Source organism: Jaculus jaculus, chromosome 1 (genome assembly GCF_020740685.1).
Source record: "Jaculus jaculus isolate mJacJac1 chromosome 1, mJacJac1.mat.Y.cur, whole genome shotgun sequence".
Taxonomy (NCBI): domain Eukaryota; kingdom Metazoa; phylum Chordata; class Mammalia; order Rodentia; family Dipodidae; genus Jaculus; species Jaculus jaculus.
The window spans coordinates 163,482,992-163,499,550 of record NC_059102.1 but is presented as its reverse complement, the minus strand read 5'-3'; the positions used below and the strand labels follow the sequence as shown (position 1 = coordinate 163,499,550).

The 16,559-nt window shown below is 47.6% G+C and overlaps 1 protein-coding gene across 1 annotated transcript; it reads right to left on the bottom strand.

Annotated features, from left to right (window-relative positions):
• Positions 1-311: 311 nt before the first annotated feature.
• On the bottom strand, positions 312-14,906 carry Sf1 (splicing factor 1). The gene is given in 14 exon segments (XM_004656633.3): positions 312-1,706; positions 1,708-1,868; positions 2,613-2,792; positions 2,891-2,950; positions 3,220-3,493; positions 3,745-3,925; positions 4,549-4,656; positions 4,756-4,871; positions 4,968-5,151; positions 5,529-5,618; positions 5,781-5,933; positions 8,759-8,834; positions 11,521-11,649; positions 14,724-14,906. Coding segments are annotated over 14 exon segments (1,920 nt in total). The 5' UTR covers positions 14,755-14,906; the 3' UTR covers positions 312-1,529.
• Positions 14,907-16,559: the final 1,653 nt, after the last annotated feature.

Here is a 16,559-nt window from a genome sequence, read left to right as displayed (position 1 = left end):
CACAAACACCTTTACTCCCAGCACTCAGCAAGCAGACTGAGGTAGGACTGCCTGAGTCCCAGGTCAATGTGGGCTACAGTTGAGATCTTGCCTCAAAAAACAGGCCGAGGAGAAGAGGGGTGAGCCTGGCTCTCAGCACTTCGAACTAGAAACTGAGAAGGCAGTCAGAGTCATCGCATGCAGGAAGTCAGGTGGAAAACTTCCTTAATTAATGTCCCCGGGGTTCACTCTAGGAAGAGGGGAACTGGGGCTAGGTGGAACTTTCATGCTATATTGGGTGGAGTAGAGGCTTAAAAGAAAAGAAACAGACCCAGAAAACCACACTGCTCTTTTATTCAACGGAACATTCCCCCATTTAGGGCAGTGTTGAATCAAACACCGGGAAAAAAAAAAGCCCAGAGAAATTTTTGTAGCTAAACGAGTGAAGAGAACGCGCATTACACATTGTCAACATAATAATCACTCCATGAAGAGGGAGAGGGGCAAAGAAGCAGAACAAAGAACAAGAGGCTGGAACCGGAGACACTGCGAAACATCCAGACGTTTGAAGTTCAAATAAAACATCCAGGGGAGCTTTCCAGGAGAGAGAGGAGCAAACAGCACCTGAGGTGGCTTAGGTGGTGAGGAGCATGGAAGGATTCCAGGCTGGCAGGCAGGCCCACAGTGGCTTGTGCTGTACCACCTACTGCTGGCAGCAGTGCAGAAAGGATGTGGGATCCCAGGCCTGGAGATTAACCCCACCCCAGCAACTTCACAACTCTCAAGACTCTTGGCAAAGGTAAACTCCACACTTAAATCATCATCACTGGGGGTAGCTGTGGCCCCTTGAAAATTTTAGAACAAATCAAACTCCTCCCCAGCCTGGTATTAATGACCAAAGCCTGTGCCTAAAGCCATTTGCTCCCCTCTGTCCTTGGAAGGAGGAGGAATGGAAACAAGGAAAAAGGATTCTAATTGCAGCAGAAGACCGGGGAGAGCATCTCCTTGGACGGAGTCTGAAGAAAGGAAGAGATAAGGAAGTAACAAAGAAAAGATAAAAATTATTAAAAATTTCACGATATGGAGCCAGCGTGTTCCGATTCCGTCCACAAAAATAACTCAGGCTGCTTTGCCGAACCATCCTGTCCACCAGGGGCGCTGCTGAGGCTGTCTGCCTGGAAGGGTCACCAATGGGCGCGGAAAGTCCTCACTCTCATGGCTCGGGCCATCGCTGCCGCGGGGAGGGATCCTGGTGGCCCGGTTTAGGGAGAGGCAAAGGGAGTTGGGTGAGGAGAGAAGACAAAGAAGACACTCGATGCTACGGGGCGCCAGGAGAGCCCAAGCTGACGCCCCTACTACCACCTGCCCTTTTTCCAAGCGAGTCTGCAATCGCTTGGCCCAGCCCTGTGCGTGCACACACACACATGCGTGCACACACAATCACATGCCATGCGTGCATCCCAATGTCTGGCTCCATATGGTGAGGTTCGGCGTGTTTAAACGAGACCAATTCTTTCTATATATAATATATATTTTCTTAAAAAACGAGTCTAGTTCTGTGGTGGAGGCGGTGGGGGAGCTGGAGGCATACCGAAGGGCGGCATGCCCGCCACCCCCATGCCCATCATGGTGACAAAGTTAGAAGGGTCCATGGGAGGCGGAGGAGGAGGGGGCGGGGCATACATCATGCCGGCGGAACCAGGTGGCGGAGGCGGCGGAGGGGGGGGGGGCCCCGGGCGGCAGAGGCGGCTGGACCCCGGGGGGTAGGGGCACCATAGTGGGGTTGCCTTGCATCTGAGGGGCTCCTGGAGAAGCTGCGGCAGCCGCCTGCTGCTGTTGCCATGGCGGGATGGACCCTGTGCCAGCGCTCGTGGTGGTAGTCGTCGTATCTGGGGTGGTAAAGAAGCCCAAGGTCACACGCGCGGGGGGCACACCGCGGCTCTCTGCGGCTGCTGCCTTGGGATGGGGGCGAGGGGCGCCTGCTCCTTGCTTGGCATGCTGTACGGTGGTGGGGGGCGGGCGGGCAGGGCTGTTCTGGTGAAGGGGAGTGGAGGGGTGGGCAGGACTACCCCGGGGTCAGCCTCATGGTCTCTGGGCTTAACAAAAGTAAGCCCTTTGTCACCAATGCCCCTGGAGGGGCTAAGGGGAAAGTACCAGACACAAGAACCGGCTCTGATGTCCCTCCGCCCAGCCGCCGCCACCACCGAACGGCACATTCGACCTCAAGGCCACAACTGCTCTCTCCCCACTAATCCGCCCCTATCTCTGCAGTCTCTCAGGTCCAATCACAGCCCCCTCCAGAGCATGCATGCACCATCCCACTCTGGCCCTGCACACAAGGCACAGCCAGCCTGCAGCTAGCTCACTCAGTAGTTCAGAGCCTGGGCTTCTGGTACCCTACCTACAATAGCAGGTTCCCCCCCTCCAGACCCCACAAATCTCTCCCAGACACAACCACACCAAACATCAGCTCTCCTCCCCAAGACACCTCCTGGGGCCAGGCAGCCCCATTTTCACTCCCCACAGAGAACAGAGTCTCAACCCCAAGGTATTGATTGAGCTGTGAAGTTCTTATTCCTCTCAGTCCCAGCCCACATCCCACCCACCCCCACAAGCCCAAAATCTCCACTCACTTTGCTGCCATGGCAAGGGGGTACTGGAAGCCATACTGCTGCTGGGCGGAGGGGGAGGCGGAGGCTGCTGCTGTTGCTGCTGCCATGGAGGAAGAGGACCAGAGGGAGGGGGTGGGGGCTGCCCACTGGGAGGAGGCGGCGGCGGCGGCATCATGCCCATAGGCGGCGGAGGCATCATACCTGCAGGTAGATAGGTCAAGAGTGAGACCTTGGAGGAGGGACCTGGGCCAAAGGCCACACTCCTTCCTAGGCCTAGGTAACCCAAAGTGAGCAGTTACCTTTTCCTTGATGCAGGCGATAAACCCCAGAGCCCACAGGCGTACTTCCCAGGTACTGATCTTGATGGAAGGAAAGAGCAGGGACTTAGCAGGACATTTGAACTGGCCAGGCCAGGAACCCTCCCCACAAGTAGCTTCCTAAATAACATAGCTTCTTATCATGACCCTTCTCAAGAGCAATTCTGAAAGCCTTGCTCCATAGAGAAGGCACTCCCTGAGCCTGAGCAATAGCCAGTGTACTAACTAGGCCGTTAGCACTGCCTCCAACTTACACCACCTGGTCATGTTTATCCCAAAGCCCCAAAGTTTCCGGTCTGACACTTACTTACCCATTGGAGGAGGGCCATGGTGCCCAGGTGGGTGGGGGCCCTGGTTCATCGGTGGTGGAGGTGGCTGCATCCAAGGAGGTGGAGGTCCATTTGGGTTGTGTTGCATGGGATGTCCACCATGCCCACCTGTCAGGCTGGGTAACGGGTGCGGGAAGCTGTGGGGACCACCTCCAGGCCCACCAGGACCACCTCCATGCATGCCATGGTAGGGCCGATTCTCTGAAGGGCCAGAATTCATCCAGGGTGGGCGGCTCTGGGTTGTAGACATGAGAGACTAGGTGAGAGCATTTCCCACCAATGTCCTTGCCTGCTCCCCCTGGTGGCAACACTGTTCTTCTGGCTGTGTCATAAGACCAGAACACAAAGACAGGATCCTCCCACAGTGAGAGGCCCCACACTGGCCAGAAGAACAATGTTGCCAGCCACAACAATCACTCCACTCCACCCAAAGTCCTTGGCCTTGCCTCTCAGTCTCTGCAATAGAGAATGAGGAGCTAGACCAAGATAAGCAGCCCCGAGGCTCACCGGTGGTGGTGGGTTGTTGGCAGGAGCAGCAGGCCGAGGTGCACTGGCCAAGGGTGTGGTGGCAGGTCCAGAGGTTGAGCCCACAGATGCAGGGACAGGTGCTTCCCCTAGCTCAGCCATGAGGGACAAATACTCTTTATCCATCCGCGCTTTATCCTGAGCTGACTGCGGGTCACCAGGCCTAAAGTAGAGTGGGGGTGAAAAGAAAACAAGAAGCTTTAACTGTAAGGAATTTTTAGTCCAAGAACTCAAGTTAGCAAGTCACCACTTTAAACACGTACAGGGTACAGTCCCACTGTATCTTCAGCTCAGTGCCCAGTTCAGGCAAGGATTAAATTCCTGGTTTTCATTGCTCATATCCTCCTACTTCTGTTTCATTAAATCCTATCATCTCCCTACTTTGAAGAAAAGGGAAGTTTTTGGAAGACTAGAGAAATGCAAAAAAAAAAAAAAAAACCTCTTTGTAAAAGCCTTATGGATTTGAAACTGGTCAAATTCTGTATATTGTTGATTCTGCTGAAATGAATTTTAAGCAGCAAAAGGTAGTGAATTAATAGAGCCCCGGAACAAAAGTTATAACCAGAATATAAGTTTCTGGTCAAGACAAATATAAAAGGAGGGCTTAAATAGACTGTTTTTAATCCTTCAAAAGTCTACCACCACCGCCACCGCCACCGCCACCGCCACAGGACACAGCCACAGAAAGGATTTTTCTCTTGTGCACGAGATGAACTACAAGCTAGTATGCTAATAGCGTCCTATAAAACCATGGACTACCCAGCCAGCCACTAGATCAGCTCTCACCTCTGGAACTTGCAATCAGAGGCAATGTGGCCAGCCCCTCCACACTTGGTACACACTGTGGTATTGGTAATGCTGCGGGTCTCTGAGCTCTGCCAGGGTCTTAAAATTCTGTTGAGGAAAAAGAAATCAACTCAAAGACTTGTAGGTTATCTTTCCTCTTCCAAAGATAATTCAAGTTTCTACTTGATTTCCTCAACAGATCTCTACCTGTTATCATCTTCCCGTAGGGTGCCATTCAAGCGAGCCAACTCTCGAAGCTGCATCTTCCTTAGGTCATTTTGGTCCTCTGGGGTCTCAATACCCTGCTTCAGGATGTTTCTGATCTAATGAAGACACATGGGAAGTTAGGAATGGGTAAGTTGTTTGAGCTACCACCTAGATTTATGGGAAGAGGCTTTCCATCTGGAGCCATCAATTACCTGTTCAACTGCCTTTTTGACATTCTCCATTGTATTGGCAGTGACTAGGGCATGAAGAGGCTCATCTTCCCCTGGCAACATCTGACCATCTTTGCGGCCAACCTTCCCTTCTTTCACAGATCCTTTCCCCCGGATCATAATCTTGGCATTACATTCTTTTTCAATGTTCTTCAGGGTGTTTCCTCTATCAAGAGACAGAAAACATTGTATTTCTACCTCCTATGCAAATTCATAGGATAAATAAAGAAGCTGGGCCAAGTGGGCGATGGTGAGAAACCACAAATCAGAGGCCTAGTTTCCCACTTAGAACCCTGTGGCCTCTACATTAATGTCAGCCACAGCAAATGGCAGGATTTCATTTCTCTACATAAAAGGGAACATCAACTCGCAGAAGGCATTAATTCAACCAAAGCAAATTTGTTTAAAAAAAAAACTCGTGGGGAGGGAGGGAATTACCATGGGATATATTTTATAATCATGGAAAATGTTAATAAAAATAAATAAATAAAAAAGGCAAAAAATAAAATAAAAATAAAAAAGGCAAAAAAAAAAAAAACTCACCTAGGTCCAATTAGTAGCCCCACAAAGTTGATTTCTGGATACTCATCTTGGGGTATCATTACTTTATCACTCACACGTGTTGCTGGTGGTCTAAGAAATAAAAGACTGTTACCAACTCTGTATTTCTGGGAGATGAAACATCACCTACACCTCTTCTACAACTCTTAAGTGCTAATTAACTTATGGATAACTTGGGGCAACAGGTGACTAGTACACCAAAACTGTACCAGACAATCTAGATCCCTTGCTTACTTGTAATCTGCAGGCGGCTTAAAATCAGGGTTGAGAGCAACCATCTCTGTGATGAGGTTGTGCCGTTCCTCTTCAAGCTTTTTTCGGGTGCGGAACTCCCGAGTATTAAGGCGCTTCCCCTCACTGTTGTAGATGGGCTCAGGGGAAGGGGACCTGTGGGAGACAGACCCCCATTACTGTTGTGCTCCCGTTTCCCTTGCTCCCGCATGGACTATAACAAGTTCCCAGCCCCTCTGCCTCTCAGACCCTAACACTCTTCGGAGGAACCGACCATAACGTGTGTTATTCAAGATCGTGTGAAATGGGGAGATGGAAAACTGGCTTAACATTAGGGGAACTGAGGTGTGTGTGGGAAAAGGAAAAAATGCTTTTGCTTCTAACAGTGATGAGAGGAAGGGAAAAAATGTCCTTTAGAAATAAACTTTGGACTAGAAGTGGCAAGGACAGTATCATTCTCTGGAGTCTTCTTGCCAAACGAATTTTCTTCCATTTGAAAAAAATTACAATAACCCAACTTAATGAACCACAGAAACCCGAGTTTAGTAGGTGACCTGTGCCTATCAGGAAGAGTGCCTGCACCCCTGCCACACAGTGAACTCGAGCTCATTCACCCAAGGCAGCTGGGACTCAGGCTATTGCAGCTACTTGGCCCCCACAATGGAAAGAGATGGTGCAAGGCTTCGTCTCTGCTTTTCCTTCAATGGCCTGGCTGGATGTTTCCAAGGCCCAGGAGACAACCTGTTTCTGGCTGTTAAGAGGTGGGGAGTCTGGGTAGAGAAAACCGTTAAAAGTACTAAAGCAGCTTCTGCTAGAGGCTGCAAATGCAGATTTGGTCAAATACTTGTCTAGGGTCTGAACCTGCCAACAGCAATGGGGAAGCCTATGATTCTTCTCCAGAGTTTACAAGTCCAGAAAGCAGATTTTTCTCTCATTTTTTTTTTTTTGAGTAAAATGCTGATGCTATAAGCAAAAAAAATAGTAATGATAAAATGATGCATTTACCACAGCTAGATTTTGCGGTAATAAAAAGAGAAGTTACACTCCTAGAATTCTGAGTTAAGATTACAAAAAGGACCAAAGCTTCATATTCTGTATGAAAATTTAGTAACAGCTGCAAGAAGGGAAGAGACCATGTGGATCAGGTTATTAAAAAACATCCTGAAAGTAGTCCAGACTCCTATAATACCCTTGGTTTAGTTGAGAGAACTTAGCCTAGTTGGAGAGCAAGGACTGAACTCGGCTGCTCCCACTGTCTTCAGCCTAAAGGGAACCATGTCATACCACGTTACACACACGATGGAATAAAAGGTCAGGTTTGTTCATGGCTAATGACGGCTAAATGACACCTCCGTTTCTAGCATTTGTATAAACTGTTAGCACAATCCAGTCACAGTAAACACAAACAAACGTACCCCAGCTTAATTAGACTATTGTCTTACACATTAAAATCTACAACAGATTTTAAAGCATTTTTAACTGTGCAAGTAAAGCAACATCAAAATAACACATAAAGTGGCTTAATTTTGAGATATACCTTAAGAAACTCATGTATTCCCCTCCAACCTGGGCTCAAAAGCAAAACCAATCAGGCACTAGGGCCTCTTTCAAAACTGAATTATGAGGGAGGAAAAAACCCTGCTCTAACATGCTTGACATTTCTAATGCCCACCCCATGGCTATCTAGAATTCAGTGTTTCTAGGACCATACTGTACTAGCACCAAACTGGCCTTTTAAAGGCTTCACAACAGTTTAACCTCTTCAGACTGTGGAAGTGAAAGGTAAAAACTAACAAATCTAGGTTAGACTGGTCAGACTTCTTCACCTAGAAGAGGCATCAGAGATGACTAAACTCTAATCCCAGTTCTCCAGGAAGCAAAGAAAGTTTGTTAAAAACTCAACCTTTCGAAGAATTGCCTCGTAACCTGTAGACATACCATTAAAAGGGAAAAGGCCAAAAAGGCACTAAACGTTTATGGTCTATAACCTACAATGTAATTATTAAAAAATTAAAAAAATAAAAATTTTCAAGTTAAAAAGGAATATAAAACACAATACAAATTTCCAACCAAAATCTACAGGTAAAAATGTAACAAATTTGGTAAGTAAAATATGGAGAAATAAGTTCATGCTTCCTGGCAAAGGGCAACAGAAAGGTACAGGTGACTTCTACAGCCATTACCACAGTAACAATAGCCAAAAACTTTTTAAAGCAATCTTTCCAACTTTGCTGCATGCAGTAAAAGGAATTCTTGTGGAAGTTTTTTGTCCTTCTATTAAATGACCAGACTTTATGTTCAAATATCAGCTGATAAAATTGCAGTTTAAAAAAGTTCATCTCCCTCACATGACATGAAAACAGCTATTTGAGGCCAACATTCTGATTAAAAAAAAAGATATTCAGGGTTGGTTGGTTGCTTGCTTGCTTTCCCAAAACAGGTAGAATATTCTGGCCCCTCCCAAAACTCACAGGCAATAGCCAAGGCTGAAAATTAACTGGCAATGAAGGTAGTTGGTTAGAAATTTTATCTGATTGTAATCTCAAGAACATGAGCAGGGAAGACTCCAACAATAAGCTGGTCAGTTTCTGGCCTGCTCAAATTCAATGATGATCAAAAATGCTCTTAATTTCCTTCATCGGGTACCTGTGAGAAAAACTACCCACTAGCCAAAGCAGGCACTGGAAAGGAATGGCCATCTCTCATTGTCCTTAGGGGTAGGTAAATCAAGTGCAAATCTACATGCTTACCCAATGGAACCCAGATGTCCATTTTCCTTTAACTTTTTATTTTCCCATTAGTGTTTCATTCCAACTTTTCTAACTGTTGACTGACCATACATATTGCTAGTTAAACTCTATCAGAGTACCAGTCGTCTTAACTAGAATTTTATGGAACTGACACAATATGTTGCCACCAGTAAAACGTATTGAGAAAAAGGTAAAAGCGTTACTGTCAGCTGGTTAAAACTGTTTCCCAACCTGTCCTCAGGGTTAGGGGGGATGCCCAGGTCTCCTGTGCGCAGTTTACGAGTCAGGTCTTCTATCTGCAGTTGCACTGGAAGAAACCAGGTTAGGAAAGAAAAAAAAGGATGGAAAAAAGACAATGTTACCAAAAAACATCTCAAATCTCAACAACAAGCATGAAGAACTCGGAGACTTTGAAAGGGACGACTGATCAGTGGACACATTGAGGCAAAAAACCCCCAACCACCTAGCAGCAGGAGTCCATTTACATCTATAGGTATTTTTCACTTCAAAATGGTTATCACTTAAGGAAGCAAACAGTTTGTTTGGAAGAGGGGTTAGCAGTTAAAGACTGTTCACTATGGCTAACATCAAAGCAATTAGGAGGTATTCCCCTCTCCCTCCCCACCAATGCTTGCTTACAACTGGCACCCTGAACCAACAACGCATGATTATCACCAATAGTTCCCACCAAACTGAGGGCAAGACTTCAAGAGTTTATTTTCTCCATTAAATATTAAACATAGCTCAAAATGAGACTCATTTAACATGGGTCAAGGACAAATACCAGTTAAACAAAGATCATTTTCATTTAACACCAGGTTTAAAGCTCCTTAAGACATTTAATAACCAATTCAACATCTTACAGGAATTTGTATATACAGTTTTTGTACAACCAGACATGTATCAGAAGAGTCTCCCAATACTTACAGCTTTTACTCAATTATTGAATGACAAATCAGTAGGCATTAAGTAAAGCGCTAGTTCATTTTCAACTTGTAGGAAGGTGTAGAAAATGGAAAATGTGGGTCAAGGAGAATGCATGTGAGGGTTCCATAAAAAGTCACCAGTAACATGGAGAAATCTGTAACTCCTGATTGTCCAAGATAGTGGAAAAGGCAGAGCTAAAGTGGCTTTCTTCAATATGTTGAACCTGTTCTTTTCATAGTACCTCAGAGTTCTGAGGAGACATCTAATGAGTCTTACTGAGATAGGTTAAAGTTGAGCTGGTTCCAAGATAGGGTTAATGTATGTCTAAACACAGATATCCCTAATTTTAAGTATACCCCACAGGGCTATGCAACACTACTACATTGAGACCCTGAAGAAATGAAAACCTTTAGTAATGAAAGAATGCTGGCAGCACCTGGATAAAGCAGTGTGTGCTATGGGAGACAAAAGATGAGCATGATATATGGTTCTGCAAACTTCTTTACTATAGATACCCAAGTTCTGGTTTTGCATCAGATAACAAGCTCAACATCTCAGGATGAAAGTCACTTGCATAGGGGAACCTCTTAACTACAGTACGGGGACATGGAATCTAACCTGAATAGACAGCTGGTATTAAAGATTAAACCTAAAGAGCCAGGCATGGTGGTGCACACATTTAATCCCAGCACTTGAGGGGCTAAAATAGGAGGACCACAAGTTCAAAGCCAGCTTGGGCTAAGAGTGAGTCCCAGGTCAGGCTGGGTTAGAGTGAGACCCTGCCTGGGGAAAGGGGTGGGCACAAAGGAAAATCAGAAAGGATTACTATCTCTCATTTCATGAAGCAGAGATCTATACCAGCCTCTGCTATGAATCTTGTACTCTGTCTTTAAGGGCCTGGTGCATTTCCTAGGCCTCCACAGGCAAAGAACTGACCTTGTATATTTTATTTCCCTTATTTTACTTTTATTCTAGGGATGACTCCACTAGGGGCATGTCACAAGGTTAAAAGTCCAACACTGGTCTAATGACACCAGGAGTAAACAGGAACAATGGGGAAGAAGCAGTATTAGTAGTACTGTGAAAAGTAGACAATCCAACGCCTGAAAATTCTCAGCCATCTAGAAACCAGGAAATTAAGACCCTCCAGAATTAGAACATATTGGCCTTGAAGGTTGTTTGTGAAGGCTACAGCCTCATGGGCCCAGTTAAATCTTTGCCCAAATTTTCTCCAAAGGAGATGTCTGTTTGTTTAGTAGAAAATGTTTACTAAGTGTACTTTTTTCAGACAGCTGCACAGTCATAAAACTTGCATCAAGGACCTTGTGTTAAAAAAAAAAAGTAATCTTGAGGTTAATTTCAATTCCACTGTGGACAGTAACTTTTAGTTTTTAAAATCTTCAAAACATTTTTGTATCCTAATACCACTCATTCCATATCAAATAGTAAACCTTTCCCAGCGTAATCCTTTAGCAGTAAATACAAGAGCCTTCATCTTAAGACAGCTCTCCAAAGACCAAACAAGAAAAGATGTTCAAGGGAAGGTTAAATTCAACAAAATGGTAAAAAGGGAGTGAATTGTAAATACACTTTCAGAACCATTTTTTCAAACTGTTTTACACCTATAGAAAGTAAAACCGCATTTTAGGGAAAGGGAGGAATGACATTATTGTGAAAGGCCATGCTGTGAAAAGGTACCTGGGTTCATAATTACCTGCAGCTCTCCTCTGGGGCCTGTCCAGAGAGTCAGGTGACACTCACCTCATCAACTTGCAATGAACAGCAGCTGAAAGTGGGCTGCTGAACTGGGGACTATGCACTGCAAGTGGGTCCCACTACCTTCCTGGCACTCATGAAGAAGACTGCTATTATGAACAAATCATAAGGAGCTGCAAAGGCAGGACTAGCTGAGCAAAACCAGATGGATTATGCCAAGGTCTTATAAAAGTACACCTGACCGTATCTTGTTCTCAGGAAAACTAGAATCTCAGACTTTCAACAGACATGTCACTCCAAATAAACAGTAACAATCTGAAGATGTACTTGGATGCAGAACGTGTATTTACCTATATAAGCTCTTTCTTGTTCCCGAGTAAGTCCAGGGGGGATAACTGTAGGCATTCCTGGAATCACTGTCTTCTGTTCCATTGTGTCTTGGTTCCAACGGCTTCTCTTCCGCTTCTTACTTGGGAAGTCTAAAGATAGACAAAACCCATCAGGTGCAAATACAAAACCAGTAGAGTGACTATCAACAGGCAGCTCAGGATAATTAAGATACTACATACAGGGCTGGAGAGATGGTTTAGTGGTTAAGGTGCTTGCCTGCAAAGTCTAAGGACCCAAGTTCAATTTCCCAGTAACCATGTAAGACAGATGCACAAAGTGGCACATGCATCTAGAGTTCGTTTCCAGTGGCTAGAGGCACTGACCTCCATTCTCTTTCTCACTTTCAAATAAGTAAGATACTGTAGTACATACAGCCTCAGCACAGTGACAAAGAAATTCACCCTAAAATTTAGGCCAAGTGTGGTGGCACATGCCTTTAATTACAACACTTGGGAGGCAAATATAAGAGGAATGCATCAAGTTCGGGGCCACCCTGAGACTACATAAATTCCAGGTCAGAATGGGCTAGAGTGAGACCCTATCTCAAAAAAAAAAAAAAAAAAATGCATGGCAATGAATGGAAGACAACCTCAGAACAGATGAAGACATGTGGCCACAACAAAGATGCCTGGTTACACACCAGTAAAGTTAACATGGTACCTTTAAATTTTTTATTCCTGAAAGGACAAGCACTTAAAGTATTCCAACTATTTTTTTTAAGTGCTGGGAAGCACCAGGGCCTTGCACTTTAGGTAAGTGCTTTATTACTGAGGCATTCAACCACTCCTGACCAGTTACAAATCTTAAAAATGACAGAAGCCCAGAATGTAAATAAGGAAATAGATATACCATTCCTGAATGCTTTAACTGGCCTTGCAGACAGATAGAGAATCAAGCCTACAAAGCACTGGAAGACTGCTAGCTCTCTCACCTCCACCCTTCTGACCAGTTAATTTTTTTTCTTTTTTTTTCAAGGTAGGGTCTCACTCTAGCCCAGGCAGGCCTCGCTCACAGCAATCCTCCCACCTCAGACTCACATGTGCTGAACTAAAGGTGCACACCACCACACCAAGCTGACTAGTTACTTTTGTAAAAGGACACATCTAAACAAAACCTCCTGTCAACACATTACTATGTGAAAAAAGCAGATTCAATATGACCACCGTTTCCTTCACAGCTGTAGTCAAGATGAGCAGTTTATGACCAGTTTGGACACTTATGATCTGACCCCTTAAGGGAGATACCAAAACTCAACCACCTCCACTTCTTTCCGGATACATTTCCCTACATTTACCACACAATAGTGTTTCTATTTCTGAGGGGTACAAGCTCAGGCTTAAAAATGCATCAGAAATGGGGGCTGGAGAGATGGCTTAACAGGATGTTTGCCTACAAAGCCAAAGGACCAGGTTCTATTCCCCAGGACCCACGTAAGCCAGATGCACAAGGTGGCACATGTGTCTGCAGTTCGTTTACAGTGGCCGAAGGCCCTGGCATGCCCATTCTCTCTTTCTCTAATAAATAAATTAAAAGGAAAAAAAAAGGGCGTAGTGGCGCATGCTTTAATCCCAGCACTTGGGAGCCAGAGGTAGGTGGATCCCTGTGAATTCAAGGCCACCCTAAGACTCTAGTGAATTCCATGTCAGCCTGGGCTAGAGTTGAGACCCTACCTCGGGAAAAAAAATAAAATAAAATAAGGAAAAATAGCACTGGGGAAGCTGGTGAGGATGAGAACCTTCTAGGGTAAACAAAGGGATTAAAGGCCAAAAGTAGGCCAGAAATATAGCTCCATGGTCCAGCTTCCTGTCATAAATGAATCCCTAGGTCCAATTCCTGGTACAAGTAAATGTGCAAAATAAAAACATTTTAGGGGCTGGAGAAATGGTTTAGCCTGCAAAGCCTAAGGACCCAGGTTCAATTCCCCAATATCCAAGTAAGCCAGAAGCACAAGGTGGCTCATGTGTCTAGAGTTCGTTTGCAGTGGCTGGAGACTCTGGCATGCCCTTTCTAAGAGCTTCTATCTCAAATAACTTTTTTAAAAATATTTAAGCCGGGCATGGTGGCTCATGCCTTTAATCCCAACACTCGGGAAGCAGAGGCAGGAGGATCGCAGAGAGTTTGAAAGCACCCTGAGACTATATAGTAAACTGCAGGTCAGTCTGGGCTAGAGTGAGACCCTGTCTCGAAAAACCAAATTTCAGTAAGATCGGAGCCAAACATCGTCTGCCCTGTCCGGTTTTCTGCAGTGAAAACACTGCCTTACTGTACAGAAGAGTGTCTTAGCTGGACGTGATGGCTCTTGCCTTTAATACTACTGTAAGAGGATCGCCGGGAGTGCGAGGCCAGCCTGGAACTGCTGGAACTACCGTGTTCCAGGTCAGCTTGGGCTTGAGATGAGACCCTGCCTCGAATAATAACAAAGAATGTCATGGCTTCCTCCAAAACCACAAAGCAAGCTGCCCCACTTTGTGAGTGGACCTTTTAGCACCAGCTTAGCCACCACACACCCAGGACCATGTCCACCACTTAACACACTCCCTCCATCCACTGATCGAGGCGGGGGCAGCCTGAGGCCTCTCCGCGGCTTCCGAATTGCGCCAAGCCTGAATGCCTTTTGCGCCTGCGCCCCGCACGCCTCCTCCCGCCTTTCCGGGCCCCCCCCACCCAGCGCGCGTGCGTACTCCAAGCCTCCTGAACCCGGCCGCGCGCACCCTGGGGCGCCTCCGCCCGAGCGGGCCTCTCCCAGCGCGCGCACGCGCGTCCCCGCCGCGTGCAGCCGCCAACGCCGCCGCGCACCCCTCGGGCGGCCGGGTCCGACCGCGCGACGGCTCTCGCGCTCTATCGGTCCGACTCACCTCCTCCTCCGCCGCCGCCGCGGGCCGAGCCTGGCAGCTGGTCCGACGCGGCGGCGGCGGCGGCGGCAGCGACACGCGCTGGTAGCGCGATTGCAATGGCGGGTACGAGGAGCCCGGGGACGATGGCAGAGGCGGCGACGGCTGCCGGGGAGGCGGGGGTGGCGAAGGCAGGAAGGGGCAGGCCGCCGTCAGGGTTCCCGCGGACCCCACGGATGACGGCGGCCCCACCCCAGGCACAGGTCGCGACTCAAAGTCCCCTTTAGGCCCAGGAAGTGGAGGAAGGCCTGGGAAGAGGGACCCCAGCTTACCCAGCGGCGTGGCGTTCGCTCCGGTCGCCATGGCGCCCCAGGGGACCGGCACCCGAGCGGTTGCTCTTCTTCGGTGGCTTCTCCTTCGCGAACCTTCCGGGGGGGAGGGGACCCGACTACGCGGCCGAGGAGCGCAGGGAGTCCTAGCTCTCACGCGGCGGGCGGGCGGCGGCGCGAGACGCACAAAGAGGGAGGAGAGAGGGCGCCGTCGGGGCGGGCCGGGGCCGGGGGCGGCGGGGCCGCGGCCTGGATTGGGCCCGACTGAAGGCGAGGGGGTCGGAGCAGGCGGCCTGTGATTGGCGGAGCGCTGGTCCTCGTCGAAAGGCGCTCGGATTGGCTAAACCGTTAGGCCAGCCGAGGAAATGGCGGCGGAGCCCCGGACTCGGGGAGGTGTCGCAGCGCGCACTTCATTTGTTACTGCGCGGACTGCGCTCGCAGGACGCTAGGGAGTCGGGCGGGAGCTATGACGTAGCGGCGAGTCGCTATCTCATTGGCTGGAGGTGATGGACTCGAGCTCCGTGGCGGCCTAGTGCCCCGGGATTGGATGAATACTACTTGGGTTTGAAGTGACTCTCCACCCCGGGGACCAATAACGTCGGGATTAAGTGAGAAGTGGCGGCGAAGAAGCCCCCGCCCGAACGCGATTTTGTGTACAGGAGGCGGGAGCAGAGAGTGCGCATGTGTATGCGGAGCCAAAGGGCTTGGCGACACTCTTTCCTCCCCCCCCATTGTCTGGTTCAGGACGGAAACCTAAAATGACGTCAATCATTGGTTCCGTGGTAACCTGGGAGCCAAGGGGCGGGAGCTGAGAAAGGGAAGGGTAGCGCCGCAGGTGGAGGGGAACTTCCTGTTTTCTTTGAAAAACAACTGAAAGTGACAAAGCTGTAAAATAGGGTAGATTTCTTTTCTTTTTTTTTTTTTTTCCAGTAGGGTCTCTACCCCAGACTGACCTGAAAATCATTCTGTACCATGTTGGCCTCGATCTCCTTCTACTTCAACCTCCCGAGTTGCTGAGATTAAAGGCATGTGCCCATACTGCCCTTTTTTAAAAAAAATATTATTTATTTGCCAGCAGAGAGAAGAGAGACAGAATAGGGGTCCGAGGCACTACATCTGCTGCAAACAAACTCCAAATGCATGGGCTACTTTGTGCATTTGGCTCTACGTGGGTACTGGGGAACTCAGCTGGTCTTCAGGCTTTGCAGGCAAGCGCCTTAACCGCTGAACCATCTTTCCAGCCCTGAAAAAAGGGGGGGGGAGAAAATGCTTTTGGGGTTTTTTTGTTCGTTTTTTGTTTTTTTTTTTTGTTTTTTTTTTTTTTTGTTTTCTTTTTTGGTTTTTCGAGGTAGGGTCTCACTCTAGCCCAGGCTGACCTGGAATTCACTATGGTGTCTCAGGGTGGCCTGGAACTCACGGCGATCCTCCTACCTCTGCCTCACAAGTGCTGGGATTAAAGGCGTGCTCCACCACGCCCGGCTGGTTGTTTTTCGAAGTAAGGTCTCACTCTGGCTAAGGCTGAGCTGTAATAATTCACTATGTAGTCTCAGGATGGCCTTGAACTCACAGCGATCCTCCTACCTCTACCACCTTAGTGCTGGGAGTAAAGGAATGTGCCACCATGACCGGCTTTTTTTTTTTAAATGCTTATGTCATAGAATATGGGTGCGCCAGGGCCTCCTGCCACTGCAAATGGATGTACCACTTGTGCAGGGTACTGGAGAATTGGACCCAGGCCATCAGGTTTTGCAAGCATGTGCCTTTAACATTTGAACCATTTCTCCAGCCCTGTTGTTGTTTGTTTGTTTTTGCTTGTTGAGGTTTGAGTGGGGTTTGTTT